General features: G+C 31.8%; 1 protein-coding gene and 1 long non-coding RNA gene across 2 annotated transcripts in view; one reads left to right on the top strand and one right to left on the bottom strand.

Moving 5' to 3' along the window:
- Nucleotides 1–22,475, top strand: part of LOC137490042 (uncharacterized) — an 846,477-nt gene that overhangs the window by 666,667 nt on the left and 157,335 nt on the right. The gene's annotated exons all lie outside the window — the stretch shown is intronic.
- Nucleotides 514–21,291, bottom strand: cabp5b (calcium binding protein 5b). The gene is made up of 8 exons (NM_001020732.1): nt 21,242–21,291; nt 18,854–19,021; nt 15,747–15,846; nt 12,864–12,894; nt 10,221–10,364; nt 7,610–7,719; nt 7,374–7,521; nt 514–921 (listed from the first exon to the last, which is right to left on the bottom strand). The coding sequence occupies exons 3-8, from the start codon at nt 15,792–15,794 to the stop codon at nt 893–895; spliced, it is 510 nt and encodes a 169-aa protein (NP_001018568.1). The 5' UTR covers nt 15,795–15,846; nt 18,854–19,021; nt 21,242–21,291; the 3' UTR covers nt 514–892.

Genomic DNA, 22,475 nt, shown 5'->3' with positions numbered 1-22,475 from the left:
GTTTGCTAAATTTCCACCAGATGGTGCAAAAGGACAGTTTCTACGGCTGAAACAAAGATATTTCTCACTTTCAAGTAGGCTTATGATCAGGGCCGTGCTTCCATAGAGGCGACCTAGGCAGCCTCTAGTGAGGGCGGCAAACGAGCGAAGAATGTTGGAAACTGGTAATCATTGACATCCATAATATGAAAAGAAAATGCCATGAAAGTCAATGGATACCGGTTTCCAATATTCCTCAAACTATATTCTTTTGTGTTCAACAGAAGAAAGAAACTTAAACAGGTTTGTGGCACGTAGAGGATGAGTAAATGACAGAATTAAATTTTTGGATAAACTATTGTCCTAATGCCTTCCATAAATTACAGGGAGGATAGACTGCAGTCCAGTCCTCTGATGACGTTTGTCATTTTCACTGATGAGCTTAACTAAAGCCTAGATGATCTAATTACTGTTTCAGGAAACACACACACACACACATGCACACACACAGATTAATGCAAAATTAATAACAGAGATTTTTACTTGGTTTAATGCCAAAAGTTCAAGCATGCGTGCCCAGTGAAAGATGCAATCCAATTCAGTACATGTATGTCAGATATGTTATAAATAAATACATACATATCTCTGAAATATTGTTACATAACAATGATATATGACATCATTATTTTACAGAGTTCTTAAGAGTGCATCGTTTATTCGTTTTAGGTCATCGAACAAAGCGAAACAGAGCATAAGATATAAACGTACAAACAAAATGTAGTATAAAATACAGTTTCCATATGCATAGCGTAATATCCAGTGACTTTAGTGACGGTTTGAATGAGTCTCTGATGCAGTTGTTTCCATCCCTTGAGTGTTTTGTTATTTTTTTCTCAGGATCCCAGGTGTCTTCTCAATTTTTAGACATCATTTTAACAAATTCTAAAGGAGAGAAATAAAAAAACAAGACATTTTTAGGTTGAGAGCTACAGCTGTGTACTGTGAGATTATTTCTGTGTTTTAGCACTAAAATGCCATTAATTTATCTTCTTACTTAAACCACTAGCCAGTTTTCTTAGTGTTTATATGATATTTAAATGACCCATTTGTGGATTGGAATTAAATGGGATTTAAGTTAGGTTTAGTTCAACGTTTTTAGATCATTCAATGTTGTTCAAACTAAGAAAGTGTGAGAAAATTCACTAAACAGGTCTTGATGGTACAAAAAGAAAAAGAAAAAAACCTTTGAAAGCCTTATTTTTAAGATTGCGGGTTAATCCCTCAAGATTAAAATCTGTTTTTTCAAGAGATCTGGCCAAAATGTAATGCATACAATTGTTTTTCATGCATGCAAATACATAAATAATGATGAAAAAAAAATGTTTAAAATGAACAAATCGTACTGCACTGGGAAATCAGTGCTTATAGTGTAAGTTAACTTAATAACTAAACACATTTTAACGTATGTTTATTACGTGTCTATGCCTATATGATTTAAAACTACACACAAACTGATTAACTAATGTAATTAATTTAATTTCAAACAAGCACGTTTTTGATCTCTCATTTGATCACACCTGCTGTCCACGACACATGAGTGTGTGTGCTCGTGGCACATTTTGAGCTTAAATGGTCACTGTGCATAGCTATGACCCACTTTTTTATGTCTGGGTCATCTGTGGATGTTTGGGAACACTTGATTAATAACTGAAATACTTAAACTGTTCCAACATTAACATATTAAAGGACACACTTAAAGCTAATTAATTAAACAGGTCCAGCTGGACTAAATGTCCATGCATTTCTTTATGTAAAACGGTTCTACTGTAGATTTTGTACTGTGTGAATGCTATACAGTGGTTCTTAACCAGGTCAACTCTGCAAAAACTTTCAAAGGGGCTGCAAAAAACAGAACTGCTAACACTTTATTTTACAGCAATAACCCAACAATGAAACTTCTGTCATCATTTATCCACCATTGACTTGTTTTAAACTAGTTAATTTTTTATTTTAAACACAAAAGACGATAGTTAGAAGAATGTTGGAAACCTATAACTGATGACTTTCATAGGAAAAACAAGTATTATGGAAGTTAATGGTTAGAGGTTTTACCATTTTTCAAAATATATTCTTTTGAGTTTAACAGAATAAAAATGTTTGAAACCTGTATGCAGACTTCCACAGTAGAAAAAATGAATATAATGGAACTCAATGGTGACAGGTTTCCAACATTTTAAAAAATATCTTCTTTTGTTTTCAACAGAACAAATAATGTTGGAAACCTGTAACTACTGAGTACGAAAAACAAACATTGAAATGAATGGTTACAGGTTTTCAACATTTTCAAAATATGTTTATTTGTAGTTAACAGAACAAACAATTTGGAAACCTTTAAGCACCAATTTCCATAGTAGGCAAACTAAATACAATGAAAGTCAGTGGTTACAGGTTTCTAAACATTTTTCAAATTATCTTCTTTTGTGTTTAGCAGAACCAAAAAATGTTGGAAACCTGTAAATACTGACTTTCTTATATGAAAAACAAATATTATGGAAGCCAATGGTTACAGGTTTTCAACATTTTTCAAAATATCTTCTTTTGTGTTTAACAAAACAAAAAATGTTGAAACCTGTAACTACCGATTTCCAGAGTAGGAAAAACAGATATTATGGAAGTCAATGGTTAAATAATAATAAAAAAAAAAATCAAAATATCTTTATTTGTGTTTAACAGAACAAGTTAATTTTGGAAACTTTTAACTACCAATTTCCATAGTAGGTCAATTAAATATTGTGGAAGTCAATTGTTACAGGTTTTCAACATTTTTCAAAATATCTTCTTTTGTTTTTAACAACAAAAAATCTCAAACAGGTTTGGAACAAGTCAATTTTAAGTAAGTAATCAACTATTCCTTCAAGGTATTACCCACATTTTAACCCTAACCATATAGCAAGCATGTGTAATTATTTTAAGTTAAATTAAATCAATAGCTACACTGTAGCAAAGTCACCTTAAAATATAGTGTAACCAATCTTTTTTTAACACAAAAATCTAAATGTAAACTAAAATCTTATTTCTATTTTTCCATTCAATTATCATTGTTTTATAAGGTAAGGAAATAATGTCATATTCGTTGAAATAACTAATGTAAAATAATGATTTGCCACATCTGTTCAAACAGTGTATTCAGAGAGTATGTCCTGCTTTTGCTGAGTTAGATATGGGTCAACATATTGTGTTGATTCCGGAACATTGTTCCTGTCCAAAAATTGAATCCAGACCTAATCCCTAAACCTAACCCAAATCAGAGGACAATGATAGGGGAATAAAAGCACCTGACCCTGATTTTAAGCCTAATCTTAGGCTTAAGCATAAACTGTGTACATTAGGACCGCACGATATTGGAAAAAAATGACATTGCAATATTTTTTGTGACATATATTGTGATATAAAATCTGTAAGATTTGTAAGGAATTAGTTATTTCTGGGGCGATTTTGTATCTGCACGCATTATTCTACTCAAATGTAAAATGACACTGCAGTGTCTTCACTATATAAATGAAATATAACTAGTCCGTATTAAAGCTACGTATCTTATTGTTTCTTGTCCTTGAATCCTTTAAACTCTCTTGACATGTTTAACGGAAAAAAAAAAAGCAAATTAGGAACTTTAGTAATTACACAATGGTTAAACATTGCAGTCAATCCACGAAGGAAATGCATTCCCAAGTGTGGCTCCTGGTCAACTTGCGATTTGACTATTGCAGATGTGCACTTTGAGATGTCGATGTTGAAACCATATATGCCCATATAATCTAATAGGATGATTGGAATGTTGTTACTGAATGAATAAAAGTTTGACATACACTGTTAGACTTTACTGCAATTTTACAGTTGTTTACTGCAAAAACGCCCAGTAAAATACTACATACATTCTTTACAATTCGCTACTGTAATATTCAATGCACTGTAGGTAATTTAAAACCTTTTACAGTAACTTACTGCATATTAAGTATTTGTGGTATTTTACTGTAATTAAGTACTGCTACTGTCGTTAAATCCAAAAATGAGGTTAACAAAAATTATTAATAAACATCGTGTATCACAGAGTGTATTTAAAATAGACAGATGGATTAAATTTACTTTTGTAAACCATTTCAAATGCATATTATAACAGTGAATAATACAAATACTGTTGCACATGATCTCTTCAGTTTTTTGGAATTTGTTAAATTCAATAGTAAATACTAAAAATAAAAGTTTTGTACCACAGGTATCCTGAGATTTGATCCTACCCATTAAATTATGCTACCAACACTGTATTTGAATGGTAGGTAGGTTAGGGTGATATTACAGCTTCATATCATTCTACTCCACATTCAAATTTACACTGGAGTTGGGTTGATAGACGATGCCATCGTACATCACGATGTTTCACATTGGACATCGTACGATGCCAAATTGGTTGACGTCGCCCAACCCTAATTTACAATTATATTGCATCATAAAAATGTGCTATTTACTTTTTGAATGGGAGGTAGGACAATCTGTCAGGGTGTAAAATGGAAATAAATTGCAGTAAAAGTACTGTAAAAAATCTCATACTGTAAAATTAAATGTGGTAAACGCCCTTTTACCATAAAAAAGAAGTTACCACAACTTCTTTTTTTATGGTAAAACGCCGTTTACCACATTTTAATTTTACAGTATGAGATTTTTTACAGTACTTTTACTGCAATTTATTTCCATTTTACACCCTGACAGATTGTCCTACCTCCCATTCAAAAAGTAGAATGGCTATTTTACTGTAAAATGAAATTGCGGTGGTGCCCTGCTACTGCAAAACACATTTACAGGTAGATTACAGTAAAGGGGCAGTTGCTGACAACAGTGCTGCCGCAATAATAAATAACAGTGTATAATACCAGTGTATAATATAAAAACAGTGTATACTGTACAAAATATTATAAAAATATACTTATGCCGAGTTCAGACTGCGTGGTTTTCAAAGTAGCCATGTCACGGGTGTTTTCCCACTGCATGACTATCTGGGCAAGCGTTTTGTCGCTGCTTTGTTTACACTGCAAGATGGATTGACGACAGGGACTTTCACATTGCATGACTTTACAATAGGAAGAATCGCAGACAACTTTGTCCAAACTACGTCTCACAGCCAAAAACACGTAGTATATCTTTTGTTATTAACTACATAATGAGAAAGAAGCCTTTTATGAGGTAGGAAATGTACATATTTGCTCACCTGGGTCTGAAGAGAATTAGCAATTTCTCCTCAACTTTCTTTTTTAACTTTCTGTATGACACGTCAAACAGACACGGGCGCTCCTGTCAAACCCACACTAGTTTTTCCTCCATTTCTTGGGTCCAAATAAACCGAAAATAAGCGCTTTTAACTTCTCCCCCAACCTCCAAATGCTGCTCTCTCATTGGCTGTAGGCGATCGCCGATGTTATTTTCAGTCAAAATTTATTTCACGCGACATGATTTGCATCGCCGACAGCTCCAGAAATTTAGCACGCCAAATATCTCACAGGCATCAGCGACTCATCGGAGATTCTCTCAGATCGCGTCTTAGATAGTTCATACTGTGTGATTGTCACTCACGGGCACGAGCACCGATTTGCCTGGGATTTCATGCATTTGTTGGCGATTTCTCAAAACCTGTCAGCGAGCCATAATCGTGGCTAAAATCATGCAGTGTGAACTAGGCATTATAGGCCCACAGGGAATCTGTGCACACAGATTTAAGCAGATTCTTCGCCCATCAATAATTCTGTTTATTTTCTTGAGTAAATGTGTGTAAATCTATATCTATTCAACTTTTAAATTAATTACAGTAATATTATTGACTAATGTGAAAATGTTCATATGATTGATTCACAATACAGTTTGTAAAGTCATATTCTCTTTTACTAGATATATTATATGAGAGACTTGCTTTGTTTATCAAATAAAGTGGATCTAATTGGATTTGCATTTTAAACATTAAATAAAAGTTAAAAAGATATTATTTTTTATTTCACATATTAATGTTTTAGTTATGATACTCCCTAAATAATTTCGCAGAAATCTACAGATTTTTTACCAAAGTTCTCAGCAGAAATAGCAAAAAACATCAGCAGATTCCGTCTGGCCCTACTTATGTCTATACTTATGTCTTACTAATCCAGTTTTCTAATTATAACTATATTACACAAAGAAGCATACGGTCATCACAATTGTTCAGTATTTACAATATTATCAGATTGTCTGACATATTTGCACTATAGAAATGTTACAAATGACACACAAATACTGCTTTGTTTATGATTTGTATGTGTGCAGCACTAGTTCCAGGTTGCCTTTTGTGTCTGACAGTATATGACAATACAGATACTGCCATCTTTGGGTATGAAGAGATACATCCTCTTACTCTGACGCATAGAATGTTCTCGTTTCAGTCCTTTGGTGTGTTCACATGCAGCTTTTTGGTCCAGATGGGAGCAGTTGCAGCCAACACAGTCATTTTTCACTGTTGCTATAGCTTTTGCTGTGTACCGGGTTTAATATGATTATAATATTGGCTGTAGTATAGGTCTGACCATTGTTGCCTCTTTGATAGGGCTGCTAACAACCGACTTCCATAGTAGAAAAAAAAAAAACGTTATTATGAAAGTCAATTGATACAGATTTTCAACATTTTTCAAAATATCTACTTTTGTGTTTAATAGAGTTATGATCTGATAGATATGATAGGCATGAAATGTAACAATATACAATTTCAGCATCAATATTGCAATGTTTGTCCACAATAGTCACATCGCGGGACATGCAATGTTGATGGATTATTGTTGATCATCACAACAGTTGAGAATACATGAAATTCATTGCAAAGAATAACCATAAAAGAGCAAAAACTTGCATCATTTGCATGTGTTTTATAGGCATTTCAAGAAAGTTTAAAGCATTCAAGACATTTTAATGAAGAATAATTTTACTGATTTATTACAATACAGACCATACAGCGTTACTTTGTTTGCATTTTACATTCTGAATACTCTTCGGAAAGTACTGTTTATTTTACTTTTTATGTTGCTCTATTGTAATTATTCTTGCTTGCAATTTGTTTATTACTTTTTATACATGATTCACAGCCTTACAAAATCACCCCAGTTAATCTAAATGAATAATTTATTTCCTAATAGACATATTTAAGCCATGTGATGAAATTGTATTCATAACGTAATATGTGTATCACAGAAAAACAAAGTATTACAAGATTTTCCTAATGTTGTGCAGCCTTACACTTTGACAAATGGCCTCTTTTGAAAGTCACTTTGAAAATAAGTGTTTGCTAAATACAAGCATGTAAATTTGTTGCATTGATTCTTACTCACCCTCAAAATCGACAGTCCCATCTCCATTGTTGTCTACTTCTCGGACCACGGCTTCTACTTCCCTCCTGTTCGTGTTTTCACCTAACAGTTTCAGCATTGCAAGCCTCAGTTCTTCAGTGGTGATTGATCCGTCACCGTCCATATCAAACTACACAGAAAACACACCGTCAAATACCTACACTCATTTATGCTGTTAAATGAGAATATGTTTGGTAAGCTGAATAATTAAAAAATACCTCTTTAAATGCATCTTTTAACTCTTTTATCCCAATCATTCCAGCTGTTTCTGCCAGCAGCTTTGGAGCCATGAGATCCACAAAATCCTGAAAATCGACACTCCCTCCGACTGAAAAAGAGAGAGATGCAGAGTAAAGGTAAGCAGAGGAAAAAGTGATAAATCAATACATTTACATGACGTTTATAGATTTAGTCGTTTAACAGATGCTTTTGTTCAAAGCGACTTACAAATAGACTGAACTTGGATGGATCAAGAGAATAATCTGGAGTGTTTTACTCTAAATCACCAGCAGGCATTAATACAAAGTACACTGACTGAGCATCGGAAAACAGATTTGAGAGGCATATGGCAAGAGACAAAGCCACGTGTCTTATGGTTTGTTTTTGTTTCTTCTTTTTAATGTATGATTTATTACATTTTCCCAACAGTTGATATAAGAAGACATGAACAATTACTGTAGTAATTTATATTAAATAGTATTTTTAGGATTTTAGTCCTACCTTGGTAAAGTACTTCAATGAATCTGCTTTGGTAATTCTATAGTTACCATAGTAATATAAACAATAACAATATGCAAATCTTAACAGTTTACCATAATTAAGGTACACAATTTACCATGAGCAAGTACTTTTTAAAAAAAATTATCAATACTTCATTATAATAGGATGCTGTGGCATTCGTTAAAGTGTTGTAGATAATATATTTTGTTAGTTCAAAAAAAACTAGTGTTTAATAGAATCTGTCATAGTGGCTGTTATTCATGTGGTTTGTGCATAATATATCATTTCAAGTCCAATAAAAGTAGTGTACTATTGCTATTACTAACGTGATGATACTAGTGCACACCTAAAAGGCACAGACTAAATGCTATAGGGTGAGCAATCAACCAACCAACCAACCAGTAAAACTGTGCAATCAGTCAACCAATCAAACTGTCTACCAATCAAACAACCAGTCAACGAATTAACCAACCAACCAACCAACCAACCAGCCAATTAACCAAGCAACCCGTCAACCAACCAGTCAGCCAACCAGTCAACCAATCAAACAACTTGTTAACCAACTAGTTAAACAACCAACCAAACAATCAACCAGTCTAGCAATCAAACAAACACTCAACCAATCGAACCAGTCAAGCAACCAACCAACCAACCAGTCAACCAACCAACCAGTCAACTAAACAACCAACCAACCAACCAACCAGTCAACCAACCAACCAGCCAACTAACCAACCAGTCAGTCAGTCAGTCAGTCAGTCAACCAACCTGTCAACCAACCAACCAGTCAACCAAACAACCAGTTAGTCAATCAATCAGTCAACCAACCATCCAGTCATCCTATTCAATCAGTCAACAAATCAGTCAACCAACCAACCAAGCAATTAACGATCAAATAACCAGTTGAACAATCAACCAACCAGTCAACTAACCAAGAAACCAGTCAACCAATCAAACAACCAGTCAGCAAATCAACCAACCAGTCAAACAACCAGTCAACCAATCAACCAACCAACCAGCCAACCAGTCAACCAATTAAACAACCACTCAACCAATAAAACAACCAGTCAACCAAGCCAGCAACCAGCCAACCAACCAAACAAACAACCAGTCAACCATACAACCAGTCAGCCAACCAACCAGTCAACCATACAACCAGTCAGTCAACCAACCAGTCAACCAACCAACCAACCAACCAACCAACCAAACGATCAAGCAACCAATTAACCAGACAAACAGCCAGTCAACCAATCAACCAACTAGTCAACCAACCAACCAGTCAACCAACCAACCAGCCAACCAACCAACAAACCAACCAACCAGTTAACCAATCAAACAACAAATCCCACAACCAGTCAACAAACCAACCAGTCAACTAACCAACCAGTCAACAAAATAACCAGTTAGCCAACCAACCAACCAACCAGTCAATCAACCAACCAGTCAACCAACCAACCAATCAACCAATCAGACAGTTAACCAGACAAACAGCCAGTCAACCAATCAATCAACTAGTTAAATAACCAAGCAACCAGTTAACCAACCAGTCAACCAACCAACCAACCAACCAACCAGTAACCAATCAAACAACCAATCACACAACCAGTCAATAAACCAACCAGTCCATCCACCAATCAGTCTACCAATCAGTTAACCAATACACACCGCACCTATACATAGAGGTTTACCATACTCCAAAATTCATCAATTTGTTTTTTAATCTAACAAAGAATAAAACATAAAGGTCACACTGCCCTTTCACCCTTGACTTCCATTTATATGCATGTGATTGGTACAGATTGGAAACGCAAGCTCATGCTAGAAGGTTTGCTTTATCAATGTCTAATCATCTTATTTTTTTTCTACCTTTCTCTCAACACCATCAGAATTTCACATGCTCAGCGAAGTGACCACGGATTAAGGCATCTTTAAGACATGCATTGGGTTTGAAAACTCTTCACAGCAACAGAACTCTACATGACATTCATCAGAGCTTGAATCAGTGGCAGGGAACTGCAAGTCAGTTTACATGTACACCAGTGCTCACTTTGCACTGTAAAATCCCACGGCCAACACAAACAGATGAATTATGAATACATTTCAAAATCTTACGGTTCATGTTGATGTTCTGGCTCAGTTCAATCAGCTCCATCTCAGTGGGCATGTAGCCCATCGTCCTCATCAGGTTTCCCAGATCCTTACAACTGATCAGACCATCCTTATCCTTATCAAACTCAGTGAACGCCTCGCGCAGCTCTGAAACGCACACATGCACATACACACACGGGTTCTGGGTAAATGACAAACTCTTTAAAGGGAAAAAAAGTCCTCACAATTTCCTCACACTCATATAACAATTCTTTTTCTTCTGTTAAACACAAAATGAGGTATTCTGAAAAATGTTGGAAAAAAGCAGCCACTGATATGCAAATAACAGTGTAAAACGTTATATCTGACCTGACTTTTTGAGTTGAATCAAATTAACTTTTCTAGTCATCTCAACTTACTTCTGTCAGACTGATTAAAATATTAAAATTTTAGAATATAAGTTATAGTTTTCATGACTCAAAAATGTATTTGAAACCTGATTAACATGGTTAACAAGTTAAAGCAACAAAAATAATTCTTGCCTTCTTGCCTTTATTACAGTGTTGTAATTAAAAACACTATGGTAGTCAATGGCTGTTTTTTCCTGCATCCGGCAATATTTAAATGGCACATATTTTTTAATTTTTAGATCAAAAACTATTGGAGTAAGTCTGTGACATTTTGTACAGAAGTTTAAGATCCTCTTTGCTTATTCTCAGATCAAACTCACTGAACTTTGTCATTAAGGAAAGAAAGAAAAGAAAAAAAGGAAATAATATGCGATTCATTTATATTTTTTAATTTAACTCGGTTAAATTGCTTGAGCTGTTGATAATGTTAGAATTCAACATGATCAAATATGAAACCAAATTGTTATTACTTTTTCAACAAGAATCAAACATGCCACTGTTGTTTTTTTGTTTCATTTATATATTAATCTTCTAGTAAGAAAACACATTCTAAGACACTTCTTGAATATAAAGAGAAAAGAATATTTAACTATGTGTAGTATATAATAATATAATATACATACATATTATTTATATGTAATATACAATTTTATTAACTGATTTAATACATAATAAGGTTAATAAAATTAAAATAGACCTCTGCATAATATCAATATATGAAAAATGTTCTAAAATATACAAGATGTCTGTCAAATACTAAAACTTCATGAAATGTATTTTAGTTTTTAAAATAAAAAAGTAAATATCTAAAAACAAATCATTTATTTGGCACCAGATGTTATATTAGAAATAATTCATAATTTATCAAATATATAGAAAGAATGAAACAGTGGTGTTTATTATTTTATTGTATGTACATTTTATTTTCCTTCCAAATAAATATGCAAAAATTGTATATATAACAGCAAATTGTCATCACACGTTTGCAGTAAGAATCTTATTAAAATGTCAAAAAAAATTTCACTTAATTTTTTATTATTTTAATAATAATAATAATAATAATAATAATAATAATAATAATAATAATGATAATGCATTTTATTTAAAGGCGCCTTTCATGACACTCAAGGTCACCGTACAGTACAGCTAGAACAATCAGTTAAAAAAAAAACACAATCAAAGTCAATAGAATACAATACAAACTATAAAAATGCAGTTAGGTTAAAGTGAATAAGCTGTTCTAAACAGATGTGTTTTGAGTTTGGATTTAAATTTAAAAACGGAGATCAGATGGAAGAGAATTCCAAAGCTGAGGAGCAGAGTGGCTGAAGGATTTGCTCCCCATGGTGACAAGGCGGATGGAGGGAACAATGAGATGAATGGAAGAAGAAGACCTGAGCGTTCGAGAAGGTGTGGCGATGTGAACAAGATTAGCAAGGTATGGAGGAGCGAGATTCTGGATGGCTTTAAAAGCTTTCCAGCGAGAAGAAGTATTTTGTAATTAATCCTGAAAAAGATGGGAAGCCAGTGAAAGTGTTGTAGAATGGGTGTGATGTGACAGATAGAGGGAGTTTTTGTGATAATACGGGCTGCAGCGTTTTTTTACCATTTGTTATCTATTAAGAGTTTTTTTAGGGAGGCCACACAGAAGGGAATTACATTAGTTTAAACGGGATGTGTCTAAACTATGAACAAGAATGGCAGCTGAATAAGATGTAAGGGAAGGACCGGGTGACATTATTAACATGTGCAGTGAATGAAGGAGAGTTTTAAAGAAGAGCCCCAGACTCTTAACCTGAGGGGAGGGGGTAATGACAGAAACATCTGTGGAAATAGAAAAGCTATGTGATTTGTTCAAAGTAGATTGTGTACCTATAAGAAGTTCAGTTTTATTTTCATTTAATTTCAGGAAGTTTTAGGTGAACCAGGATTTGATGTCTACAAAGCAGTTAGTAAGGAATAAAGGTGGGAGTTTGAGGCTGTTGTTTTTTTTGCATATTACGAATAGTATTAATTATTTGCAACAGTTTTTTATTGTTTTAAATGAAAAAAGATCATAAAACAAGAACAGTTTTACTGATTTGCATTGACATCTGGCATTTCACATCTGTCTTATTCTATAAGGTAAATCTGGTTTTGTAGACAAACCAGAAAAAAATATCTGTTTAATACAGAAAAAATCAATTAATATATATTGTTTTTGATTTGGGGTTTGATGCAGTCACATTTGCATAACACAGTAAACAGTAAATCTTACCATCTATCTCCTCGTCAGCAAGAGGACGGTGCTGTAAAACAGAAACAGTCAGAAATGCGTCAAGTATGTGCATCGCTTTGACATATTTACCCTGAGTTTTTCTGCATTCAGCAGAACTGAGCTTGACCTTTATGTAAGCTTTATGTAAGCAACAATCTGCTGTTGATGTCTTGGGACCGATTTTAAATATCGTTTGCTCACATATACAGGAGATATTATTGTATTTTCTGCAGGCGCTCATTAATCTCTTACTGTATAGTATACCCAAAAACATAAGTGAGGTCGTTGAAGTCAGGCAAGATATTTATGGTATTAACAGATTTGTATTGTTAGAGGTCAGGCAAAGTTTAGTAAAAAAAAGTTATTTAATGTAAATAGCCAGTTCTTCCAAAAGGAGTTTTTGTCCCAGTATCTTTTACTATAATAGATCGTTTTATATATTGCTTAAATAGATTTGCTGCTATTGTTGTGGAATATGGGTAAGTTAGATGTAGTTAGATGTAGCTACAAAAATGTATGAAAAACAAATCCTCAGCAGAAACAACATCAACATAAGGCAATCAATGCTTTGAATATTTCAATAAGTATAAAAAAATCTAGGGAAATATATATATATATATATATATATATATATATATATATATATATATATATATATATATATATATATATATATATATATATATATATATAGTTGAAGTCAGAATTATTAGCCCCCATTTAAATTTAATTTAATTTTTTAAAAATATTTCCCAAATGATGTTTAACAGAGCAAGGAAATTTTTACAGTATGTCTGATAATATTTTTTCTTCTGGAGAAAGTCTTATTTGTTTTATTTCGGCTACAATAAAAGCAGCTTTGAATTTTTTAAAAACAATTTTAAGGTCAAAATTATTAGCCCCTTTAAGCCATTTTTTTTTCAATAGTTTACAGAACAAACCATCATTATACAATAAATTGCCTAATTACCCTAACGTGGTTAACCTAATTCACCTAGATAAGCCTTTAAATGTCACTTTAAGCTATATACAAAAATATCTAGTAAAATCATTTTTACTGTCAACATGGCAAAAATAAAATAAATCAGTTATTAGAAATCAGTTTTGAGAATTAAACCACAATAACAAAAACAGCTGTTAGCAAAAGAAGGCAGGTGAAAAACATTCTGTCTGCAATAATCCAAGGATAATCGTGGACACATGTTTAACGTTAGGCTCATTAATAATTCATTCAAAGATTGGTTAAAGTGAAAGCGGCAACCACTGCTGCTTACATAACAATCTTGAGCTCTTAGCAGGACTGTGCAGGCATGAGCACCGCTTTTCTTCCAGTGTGTTTCAAGGAGAAACGATCGCACCAGTTGCGTTTCCAGGCATGGTTGCTTTGCGCAAGGAAAGAGGACACGGAAGCTTTTAAGCACTCGCGCACATCACATGAGCTGTGTGCAGACACTGTCGTTAGTGAGCAAGGTTTGCATGTGTCTGACTGTGCACCTGCACACCCTTTTATTCACCTGCTTTCTTTTGCTCAACCAAACACTATTAGTGGTGCTGCTTCTCGATTCTAAGATCACATTTGTGCGTGTATTGACAAACGGTAATCTTTAGTGATAAGGTAGCACTGGCAATTAAATTTTTTTTTTCAATCAGCCAAAGTGGTAGTGGGGTATATAATATTGTTGTAAACAATAAGAACATGATTAATTTTAGTGTTGCACAGTTGCTGAAAGTGTTAAAAAATGTGGGTAAATAAGGAAAATATTTATTATTTATTATTATTATTATTAATATTATTATATTTTATTGAAACTTACTATTATAATACATTTTTAATAATATTAAATACTAATTATTACTATTACACTCATTATTATTATTATTACTAATATTATTGTTATCGTTGTTATTATTATTGTTGTTGTTACTATAAAACTATTAGATTATTAAACAATAAATGTGTAGCATTGGATGAAGTCAGCTTTAAAACTCTCGTTTCATTTATTTTGACAAATTATAGCAAAATGTTTGTACAGGGTGGACTTTAAGTGTCAGTTTTAAGGATTAGTTTAAGTATCAAGTATTAAGCATAATTCTGAAATTACTTCCTGAACAGCCTCCAACCCCCACAAACCAGCCCAAAAAAAAAACAAGAATAAAATGTTGTATATAATCAGGCAAATTGTATATAAATGTATCCCTTTTATTTAAAATTTTAAGAATATGCATATGAATAAAATTGTACATTGGTGTTGTAAGATCAGCTGAGGTTGTCATTACAAGAAAATCTAATTTTGAGTAAGGCTAAAAAGTCTAAAAGGTAAATTGACAGGTGCCTGCAAAGTCCACCAGTCTTTTATAACTTGAAGCTTTCTTTCAGAATAAAGACGTTAAAGGGATAGTTCACCCAAAAAATGAAAATGTATACTCTGCCTCGAGTGGTTTCAGACTTTTATCTTATTGAACACTCAGCAGATATTATGAAGAATGCTGAAAACCTGTAACCATTGACTTCCATGGTAGAAAAAAAACAAATGCTATGGAAGTTAATGGTTACAGGTTTCTGACATTTTTCAAGATATATTTTTTGTGTGTTCAACAGAATAAAGAAACTGAAACAATGACAGAATTGTAATTTTTTTATTTCTTCTATTTTAAACCCATTTTAAAACTGCCCCCAATTAAACCACTGATGCCATTAAAGAACCTTTATTTTTGACTATATAGAGGAAAAAAAAGTAATCATAGGATATAGAAACCTAAAGTTATAGCCTTTGTATTTGTATAAATAGTTTTTTTTTTGCAATCACTCACTTCAGAAAACAGGACAAAATGCTAAATAAATAAACAAGTCATTGATAATACATTAAAAACAAAAAGACTTACTGCATTTTTAGATCCTCTTAGGAAAATGCAAGCCGGCCCTAGACTCATGACAGCTTCTTTTGATTTTCTTCTGAGCCTCTTCAAAAATGACTTTTCAATGCTATAAATAACACAAAGATCATCAGAGAACGTTTTACAAGAGAGTAATGTATACTTTCTAATTTCAAATCATCTTCATACTGTGTGTTTTAAGTGTCATTTGCTGTTGCTTTGTAATTGTTTGCTGTTTTGGTAATTGTATTTTGTAAAGTACAGTATAGTGTAGTAAACAATTTCCTGTGGAATCTACAGTAACTTACTGTAAATCAGTTAAAGCAAAAATACTGTATTTACATTTACAGCACCATTTATTTCGCTCTATAGATATAGATTTACAGAATTGTATGTATATCTTTACTGTAGAATATTTACAAGTAATTCTCACAATGCACATTTAAAATACAGTAACATACTGCAAATGTTTCCTACAGTAAAACACAGTTCATATTACAGTTAAACACTGAACTGTCATTTACAATCATTAACAGTGTATATACAAGTGAATAATATGAATAGAAGTATTGAATGTAACACCAAAACATTTGCAACAAGAGTTCTGAAAATGTGACACTGCTTTTAATTATTATCATTATGAATATGAATCATTTTGAAATTGTTATGAATATGACTTATGAATTTATTATGATTCGAAGAAAAACACACACATTCTATAAAAATAATTATTTATTTTAATATGTACTACTTTGTATGGTCACACTTTACAAAAAGGTTGTATTAGTTAATATTATTTGATGTATTAACTATCATAAACAAACAATGATCAATACATTTATTACAGTATTTATTAATATTTGTTAATAGAAATAAGGTGGCTTACTGTTAGATTATTTTAGCTCACAGTATATTAATTAACGTTAACAAGCATGAATTTGCATTTTTTTATTAACAAGTGTTTTTATTAGTTTTACATTTTTCAATAATTACCAAACAACACAACAATAATAAAAATGACAAGGAACAAGCATGATAATACAAAGAAATAATGTTAATAATAATTAAAATAAAGAAAAATAGATAAAAAAATTATTAAGTTATTATTAAAAAACAATTAGGGCATATAAGGGCCATTCTTCAACTACGGGCACTTTTAGCCATGAAGTTGAGTAAAAAAACTTCTTCAAAATGAACGTAACATAGCCTCCTAAGTTTAAACAATTTGTCTAGTTTTAAGATCTGTAACAGGACAAACTTAGATAAGAAGATACAAGTCAATTCCACCACATCTCAATATACAGCTTTTATTTCTAAATTAAATAAATGATGGCAGTCAAACGTTGTCTAAGATTATTTTTGTATCTAGTTTAACCAATATTTCCACAATATATATATAATAATTATACATTTGTCATTTAAATAAATTAGTTGTATGCTGAATTTTACACCTGTCACACTCCTAAATTTAATATTAATTCAGTTAAGAGCTTATTAGAAAATAAATAAACTGAATTTGCATATTAAATAGAGAATGAACTTATACATTGTGAACACACTTTTAATGTGTGATGAGAACTTTTAAATATATTTTTTAATGTGTGTGGTGATGGAAATGACAGTGGTGGAAATGACATTTCAACAGTTTATTGTGAAAAAAAAAAGAGAAATAGCTTCACTGATTTCAATCGTTATTAGCATTTCATGTATACAAAACACTCTCATTTACCTTAATTTTATTTGGTTTTTAAAACCATCTTTGAAGGTACAACATGTTTGGAAATGACGTAGAATAAATGTATTTCCTTATCAAGCAATATTTAATTTGATTTTTCTTCCAAGTGTTGTTGATAAAATTTGAAATTCCCTCCATCTTGAACATGTTCTCAGGTGGCACTATTCATTTTCATAGAAACCACCTAAATAATCTCTCACACAAACTATTTAAAGAGACGTTACAGTGTTGTGGTGGAAATTACTCTGATACTATGCGACAGCTATATTTTGTATATAAAAAAAATATTGATATAGACTCACATTAATAACTATAAAATATTTAAATTATTTCACTAGTGCTTTATTAAGATACATAATAGATAGCAAATAAATAATATTTTAAAATGTTATTTTCTTTAAAACTCTGTCTGTGCGACAAGGTGACAACAGTTTTAACACCTAAAAAGAGGTTGAATAATATGAAAAAAATATAATAGAAAGCTAGTAAAAAAATGTAAGTAGATTTTATTGTTAGTTTGACAAAGAAAGAGAAAATTGTACTTAATTATACATATTTTTGGATATATGATCACATGACATAAAAGTGCCTGTATTGAAGAATTGCCCATAAACGGTTTCAATGAAAATACAAAGAGACAGCAGTAGCGAGCATATTAAGCATTACAATGCTGCTTAGAATCCGTATTATATTGGTCCAGGTGACCAAGAAATGGATTGTAAAACTTAACAAGATTATCGATAACTCCATAACTACATTGTGCAATATTTGAGTGAGATAAGTTAACCATGTCTTAAATTGAGGAACAGAATCTGATTTCCACAGTTTTTGAATGAAACTCTTAGCAATAATCAGAGAACTAGAGTACCCAAATATAGCTATTACTGGGTCGGGTGTAAAGGTAAAACCATACATATCTGGCAACCATTTAAATATGTCAGACCAGAAATCATTAAGTTTGTACACGTCCAAAAGAACAAGCTTGAATTAGCATTTTAATAACGCATTAATGTTGAAACATGATTAAAAATGCCATACAAGTATTATTATTATTAATATTATTATAACTAATAAAACTTTGTTGTCAAGTATGACCCATTTTAATACATTTTAAAATGCAATTTTAATGTTTGATAACATATTTGCTTATTTAACATGCGTAGTAATTTGTAAAATAAATTGTATAGTAATATGCATAGAATAATATGTTTAAATAAAATAATATAGACCTTTGGCTAAATATGCAAATCTCTCAGACATATTAGTGCATAATGTATGAAAGTAGTATAATTTGTTATGTGATAAAATAATATTGCCATATAAAATTTTTTTTTTTTGAGTAAAGAATTAAAAAAAAATAAAAAGCAGCTCTTCTCCTCACCTGCTCTCTCTCTCTCTCTGTTTGTCGGCAGGAAGCAGTAAAGGAAGTGCAGTTTCTCTCAGTTCTCCACTTGCTTCTGTCAGCTTCTCTCCTTTCCAGCTATTCTTGAATTTGGAGCAAGAAGAAACGTTTCTTTCTGTCAGTCAGCAGATACTGAATGATTAAACGCTGCAGGGAGAGGAAGAGAGCAAGTAAGAGTATAAACGCGTGAGTTAGTGAGAGAGAGAGAGAGAGAAATACAGTCAGAGAGATCAAATCCTACCAGATCAAACAAGTTCATCTGACCACAAAATAGCTAACAGAAGTCATGTTGGTTTATTTATAATATTTCTCTTTGATTTTTCGTACTTATCCAATTTTAATGGCACTATAACTGCAGCTAAAAATAAAAATGCAGGTTTTTTATGGACCTGAGATTTTGAGTGTTTTTATTTTTCAGGTTAATTTAAAGAAAATGTTTAAAATGCTCATTTAAAGTTTTGTTTTTGAATACATTATCAAATAATTTCTGTTGATTTCTATCACAACTCATATTTAAAATAAACATGCATATTTTTTGAGTTTATTCTACAAATAATAATGTAATACCATCTGTAAGCACTCTTTTTTTAGTGCTAGAAATGAACAAAAAACACCTGTTCAATAAAATAATGCCTCATTTGCATATTTAAAAATTACATATTAAAATAAACGATTTTTGTAATTTTAAAATAGATAAAGTGTGCATTTCCTGATATATTATATATAGACATCCTGAATGTATTAAAAATGTATTATTATTTAATTATCTAAAAAATGAATAATTATTTGGCTCCAGATGTTACATTAAATTAGAAATGATTGTAATTGAAATCAGCAGCCCCACCTAAAGCTTCAATGTGGATATATGATCTGGTTTTATACTTAAAACTAGAAAAAATGTAATATTTAATGAAGGGATCTGTGCAAATATTTTATGAGAGAGGGCAAGTTATGATCACATATACTGAAAAGATGAAGACTCTCCCCTTTAACTGATTTAGATAAAGAAATCTGTGCAAACAGGTTTAAATGTGATCAATATTGTTCGGTTTTCTCTTTATGTAGAAGACCACCTCATATAGGTATTTATTTATTTGAATTATTTTTCAATTTATATTGTCTTTTTGTAAACATATACAATACTGTGAAGTTTATTTTTAATTAATTTTTTTATTCCTTTTTATTTTACTATACATTTTTTTAAATCTATTTCGGTTGTAATTCTATTTTAATTTAACTTGTTTGTTTATTTATTTCGCTGGCAAAGATCATTATGGTAAAAAAATATTTTAGTGCAAGAAATGAACAAAAAAACACTTATTCAATAAAATAATTTGCATATTTGCATATTTAAATATTTACATTATGAAATATATTTTTGTTTATAAAATGTATTTTAAAATAAAGTGTGCATTCCTTAATATATTGAATATAGACATCCTGAATGTATTAGCATTTTAAAATATTTTTTAAATCTAAAAAACGAATAATTTATTTGGCTCCAGATGTTACTTTAAATTAGAGATAACTAATTTGTAATTGTTGATAGATAGATAGATAGATAGATAGATAGATAGATAGATAGATAGATGGATAGATAGATTTATATTTAGTAATATAGGATTTCTAGATGCTAGATTACTAAATATAGTAAATATGCTATAAGTGGGCATTTCTATATATATTATGTAGACATCCTGAATCTTTTAATCTAAAAAAAATATCATTTATTTCGCTCCAGATGTTACCTTAAATTAGAAATATTTGTATAGATAGATAGATAGATAGATAGATAGATAGATAGATAGATAGATAGATAGATCTATATTTAGAGCTAGAAATAAATACAAAAAACACCAATTTAACAAAATAATGTCTCATTTACATATTTAAATATTTACATATTAAAATGTATATTATACATATTTTAGTTTTTTAAATAAGAAATAAATTATTTATTTGCTCCAGATGTTACATTAAATTAGAAATATCTGTAATTTGTATTGTATATAGATAGATTTATATTTAGTGCCAGAAATAAACACAAAAAAACTTATACAATGAAACAATACCTCATTTGCATATTTAGATATTTACATTTAAATATATATACTTTTTTTGTCATTTTAAAATAAAGTGAGCATTTCTTATAAATTATTTCTTTATATTATTCTTATATATTATTTACAGACACCTTGAATGTATTAGAATTTTTTAAATATATTTTTAATCTAAAGAGGATCCAGATGTTACATTAAATCAGAAATAATCGTACTTTTAGAAATTATACAGTATATAGCAACTATACATTATATTATTTGAAGGCCAAAAAGCAAACAAAAAAGGGCAAAAAGCAAACAAAGTTACCTCTAATGATCCTCAACGCAGCAGTGTCTTGCTTTTACTTCAGCTGTATCATAAATGCACATGTGTGTATGTGTTTTATATAAGAACTGTATGTCATGACGTACCCCGCCGTCATCGTGTCTGATGTCAGTGTGTTTCTCTGCATATACACATACATGACTTGCTTGTTACATAAATTGCTAATGCTCAGCGTTTTTCTTGAATGCCAAAATGTGTTTGCATAAGAGTAGCCCAGTAATCCCACAGCCACCATTACTATAGTTCTGGCTGCTGGGATTAAAGTCCATTCGCCACTCACACACACAGAGAAAGAGAGAGAGAGAGAGAGAGAGAGAGAGAAAGAGGTAAACTGGGCTGATCACAAAAGAGGATTAGAGAAGCGAAATAGAAAAAAAAAATCAAATGATCATATGGCTAAATGAGAAATGTCAACAAAGGAATGATGTTTAGAGAGGATGTGGATGAAAGTAGAAGGATCAGGTCGTCAAATCTGGCTTTCAAACAGCCTGAAGACGGAGACGTGAAGCGCAAATGGATAAACAGAAATGTTGCGAGGAGAAAAAATTAAGCTGATTGCAGTGTTTGGTGGCTGTAAAGTGATTTGTGGCAGTCTGTTTGTTGTTGAGTCAAACTCACTGAACAGGGCAAAATGACGTGAGCTATTTGTGGATGGGAATGAAAGTGGATGGTGAAATTAAGACTTTTTGAGTTGTTGAGAAGTGAAACAAGGACAAGATGATTGAAACCAGAGATAGACTGAGTGTTTGGGATGAAGAAACTTCCATTAAAAGTTACAAATTAAATATACTTTCATTTATTTTTTATGTAGATATTTTTTGAGGCATTATTTGCTAAAATGGTGGCGCAGTGGGTAGCGATGTCACCTCACAGCACGAAGGTCACTGGTTCAAGCCTCGCCAGTTGGCAATTCTGTGAGGAGTTTGCATGTTCTCTATGTGTTCTCGTGGTGCTCCAGTTTCCCCATAGTCTAAAGACATGCGGTGAATTGGGTAAGCTTAATTGCCCGTAGTGTATGTATGTGAATGAGAGTGTATGGATAGGGCATCTGGAAGGGCATCCGCTGCGTAAAACATATAATGGAAAAGATGGCGGTTCACTTCCATGTGGCGATCCTTATTTAATAAAAAGACTATTCATACTTCTGCGTCAAGTGATCGGCATGACCCACAGTGCCTGCCCTGCACGCAGTCAAGCATTTATATTTCTGCATTCT

Source organism: Danio rerio, chromosome 3, assembly GCF_049306965.1.
Source record: "Danio rerio strain Tuebingen ecotype United States chromosome 3, GRCz12tu, whole genome shotgun sequence".
Classification (NCBI taxonomy): domain Eukaryota; kingdom Metazoa; phylum Chordata; class Actinopteri; order Cypriniformes; family Danionidae; genus Danio; species Danio rerio.
The sequence above is the reverse complement of the archived record's forward strand: the minus strand, read 5'-3'. Positions and strand labels throughout refer to the sequence as shown.

Excerpts from the sequence above, each read along its gene's own strand:
- cabp5b (NM_001020732.1), bottom strand. The coding sequence starts at position 15,794 with ATGAGTCTAGGGCCGGCTTGCATTTTCCTAAGAGGATCTAAAAATGCA. Across the intron at positions 12,895-15,746 it reads TAAGAGGATCTAAAAATGCA|CACCGTCCTCTTGCTGACGA; the intron begins GTAAGTCTTTTT and ends TCTGTTTTACAG. Across the intron at positions 922-7,373 it reads TGGGACTGTCGATTTTGAGG|AATTTGTTAAAATGATGTCT; the intron begins GTGAGTAAGAAT and ends TCTCTCCTTTAG.